Source organism: Phaethon lepturus, unplaced genomic scaffold, assembly GCF_000687285.1.
Source record: "Phaethon lepturus isolate BGI_N335 unplaced genomic scaffold, ASM68728v1 scaffold28712, whole genome shotgun sequence".
Taxonomy (NCBI): Eukaryota; Metazoa; Chordata; class Aves; order Phaethontiformes; family Phaethontidae; genus Phaethon; species Phaethon lepturus.
In genome coordinates this window covers 1-3,419 of record NW_010523038.1, presented here as the reverse complement: position 1 = coordinate 3,419, position 3,419 = coordinate 1, and the positions used below count along the sequence as shown (strand labels likewise).

The window sequence follows — 3,419 nt, the reverse complement described above, 5'->3', positions numbered from 1 at the left end:
CGGGACCATGACTTCAGCGAACGACTACGAGCAGCTGGAGCTGCAGCAGCAGTACAGCCGTATCAACGTCCGCTGGGACGCCTCCGACGATGAGCTGGACAACGACAACAGCTCAGCGCGCCTCTTCGAGCGCTCACGCATCAAAGCCTTGGCAGGTCAGGGGTGGGTCTGGGGGGGGTCTTGGGTCCCCTCGGTCCTCCCGGCTTGTCCCTGCCACCGGTGCCACGGTGCCCGCTCTCGTTGCAGACGAGCGGGAGGCTGTGCAGAAGAAAACCTTCACCAAGTGGGTGAACTCGCACTTGGCTCGCGTGACCTGCCGCATCTCGGACCTCTACATGGACCTCCGGGATGGGCGGGTGCTCATCAAGCTGCTGGAGGTGTTGTCAGGAGAGCTTCTGGTAGGACTTCCATCCAGCTGGAGACCCTGGGAACCATGTCATGTCATGCCATGCCGTGCCATGCCCCGCCAACTCTGGTGCTCCACCAAGGCTTGGTGTTGACCAAGGCTCCACCAGGGTTGGGGTGGCAGCAGGGATGCAGGGGTGTCCCCAGGCAGGGGTGGGGGGTGCACAGGGTGGAGTGGAGGGTGTTAAGCACTGTCATGTCCCAGCCAAAGCCCACCAAGGGCCGGATGCGGATCCACTGCCTGGAGAATGTGGACAAGGCGCTGCAGTTCCTGAAGGAGCAGAGGGTGCACCTCACAGTGTGGAGTGGAGGGTGTTAAGCACTGTCATGTCCCAGCCAAAGCCCACCAAGGGCCGGATGCGGATCCACTGCCTGGAGAATGTGGACAAGGCGCTGCAGTTCCTGAAGGAGCAGAGGGTGCACCTGGAGAACATGGGTTCCCACGACATCGTGGACGGCAACCACCGCCTCGTCCTTGGCCTCATCTGGACCATCATCCTCCGCTTCCAGGTGGGGCCGGGTGGGTGTGGGCCACCCCTCAGCTCAGCACCCCATGGCTCCTTCCCGAGCAGGAGCCCCCCTCCGTGGATGTCCTCTTCCAACCCTGGGATGTCCTTCTGCCCCCCAGATCCAGGACATCATCGTGCAGACACAGGAGGGCCGGGAGACGCGCTCTGCCAGGGATGCGCTGCTGCTCTGGTGCCAGATGAAGACAGCGGGGTAGGTGGTGGAACCCACACCCCACCGTGCCGGGGACTGGGGGTGCCCAGAGGGTGATGGTGACATCCTGTCCCCATTGCAGGTACCCCCACGTGAACGTCACCAACTTCACCTCGAGCTGGAAGGACGGGCTGGCCTTCAACGCCCTCATCCACAGGCACAGGTAGGCGGCATGGCGGTGGGCACCGGGACATGCCAGGGCAGTGGTGGCACCGGTGGATGTCCCATCAGTGCTTCACCACTGTCTTGTGCCCTCTGTCCCCAGGCCTGAGCTGGTTGACTTCCAAAACCTGACCAAATCCAATGCCCGGCACAACCTGGAGCACGCGTTCAGCGTGGCAGAGCGGCACCTGGGCATCACCCCGCTCCTCGACCCCGAAGGTGAGACTGCCGCTGCCAACCCTCCTGCCTCAGTTTCCCCATTGCGCCCTGGGACATGCCCAAGCCCTGTGGAGGGACAGAGAGGTTTCCACCTCGTGGAAGGGGGGTTTGGGTAGGAGCAAGGAGGGACCTCATGAGGCCGTGGCGGCCCATTGCCATTGGGATGATGCCAGCACGAAGCAGAGGCTGGGTCAGGTCTGACACCTCTTGCTTATGCCGGGCAGATGTGTTCACTGAGAACCCAGACGAGAAGTCCATCATCACCTACGTGGTGGCCTTCTACCACTACTTCTCCAAGATGAAGGTCCTAGAGGTGGAGGGCAGGCGTCTGGGCAAGGTAGGGGATGGCATTGAGGTGGGGGGGTGGTTCTGCTGGGGTGCCGGCACCCCACGCTCACCACTGGCCCCGCCACAGGTCATTGAGCATGCCAAGGAGACAGAGCGGATGATTGAGGGCTATGGGGGGCTGGCGTCCGACCTGCTCACCTGGATCGAGCAGACCATCGCCTCCCTCAACAGCCGCAGCTTCGCCAATTCTCTGGCTGGGGTGCAGCACCAGCTGCAAGCCTTCAGCACCTACCGCACTGTGGAGAAGCCCCCCAAGTAAGTGCCCCTAAGCCCCCCATGCCCGCGCGGTGGTGTTGAGCACCCGTGGGTGCCCTGGGCTGAGCTGTCTCCGGGGCAGGTTTCAGGAGAAGGGCAACCTGGAGGTGCTGCTCTTCACCATCCAGTCGCGGATGCGAGCCAACAACCAGCGCGTCTACACCCCGCACGAGGGACGCCTGGTCTCTGACATCAACCGGGTACGGGGCCCATCCCAGCAGCCTGGCCGCGTGCCATGCCGTGGGGACATGCAGCTTCTCCGGCGGCACTGGGACAGCTCTTCCCCTGGTATCCCCTGGGGCTTTGCTCCCCAGGCTGTCCTGGGCAGCTCAGGTCCATCTCCCAGAGCAGTTCAGGTTCATCTCAGGGAAGATTGGGTCTGTTCTAGAGCAAGTCAGGTCCATCTCCTGGGGGCGGGTTGGGGTCCATCTCCTGGGGAAGTTCGGGTCCATCTCCCAAGGCAGCTCAAGTCCATCCCAGGACATGTTGAGTCTATCCTGGGGCAGGTCACGTCCATTCCCGGGCAGGTTGTGTTCCTCCAGCCATGCTCCCCCACTCGTGGATCACATTGGGGTTCACCAGTAGAACAAGACACAGGTGGGTGAGGGGACATGGGTGCCACCCCTGTTCGGTGCCACCTTCCCCCAGGCCTGGGAGCAGCTGGAGAAAGCGGAGCATGAGCGGGAGCTGGCGCTGCGCACCGAGCTTATCCGGCAGGAGAAGCTGGAGCAGCTGGCACGGCGCTTTGACCGCAAAGCGGCCATGCGGGAGGCCTGGCTGAGCGAGAACCAGCGCCTGGTGGCCCAGGTGAGACCGGGGACGCTGACCCCAGGGACCGGGCGCCCTGCCAGAGCCTCACCATGGGCTTTGTGCCGGGGCAGGACAACTTTGGCCAGGACCTGCCGGCGGTGGAGGCGGCCAAGAAGAAGCACGAAGCCATCGAGACCGACACGGCCGCCTACAAGGAGCGGGTGCAGGCCATCAAGGCGGTGGCAAAGGAGCTGGAGGTGGAGGGCTACCATGACATCCAGCGCATCAACGGGCGCAAGGACAACATCCTGCGGCTCTGGGAGCAGCTCCTGGAGCTGCTGGCTGCCCGGCGCCAGCGCCTGGAGATGAACCTCGCTCTGCAGCACCTCTTCCAGGAGATGCTCCACAGCATCGACTGGATGGATGAGGTCAAGGTGAGCTGTGGGCCTTGGGTACCACCATGGGTGGGGTGCCTCGGTCCCACCAGGACCCCCCTGGGGAGGCAGAGGAGATGCTGGGGTGCTGGCAGCGGCTTTTGGGTGGTGATGGGTGCCGTCTGC

General features: G+C 63.7%; 1 protein-coding gene across 1 annotated transcript; it reads left to right on the top strand.

Annotated features, from left to right (window-relative positions):
* Positions 1–7: 7 nt before the first annotated feature.
* Positions 8–3,293, top strand: LOC104616861 (spectrin beta chain, erythrocytic-like; the record flags this gene model as incomplete). The annotated part of the gene is made up of 11 exons (XM_010282013.1): positions 8–155; positions 247–398; positions 742–915; positions 1,034–1,125; positions 1,208–1,288; positions 1,391–1,506; positions 1,731–1,843; positions 1,922–2,109; positions 2,192–2,309; positions 2,758–2,916; positions 2,991–3,293. Coding segments are annotated over exons 1-11 (1,644 nt in total), but the record flags the coding sequence as incomplete, so codon positions are not given.
* Positions 3,294–3,419: the final 126 nt, after the last annotated feature.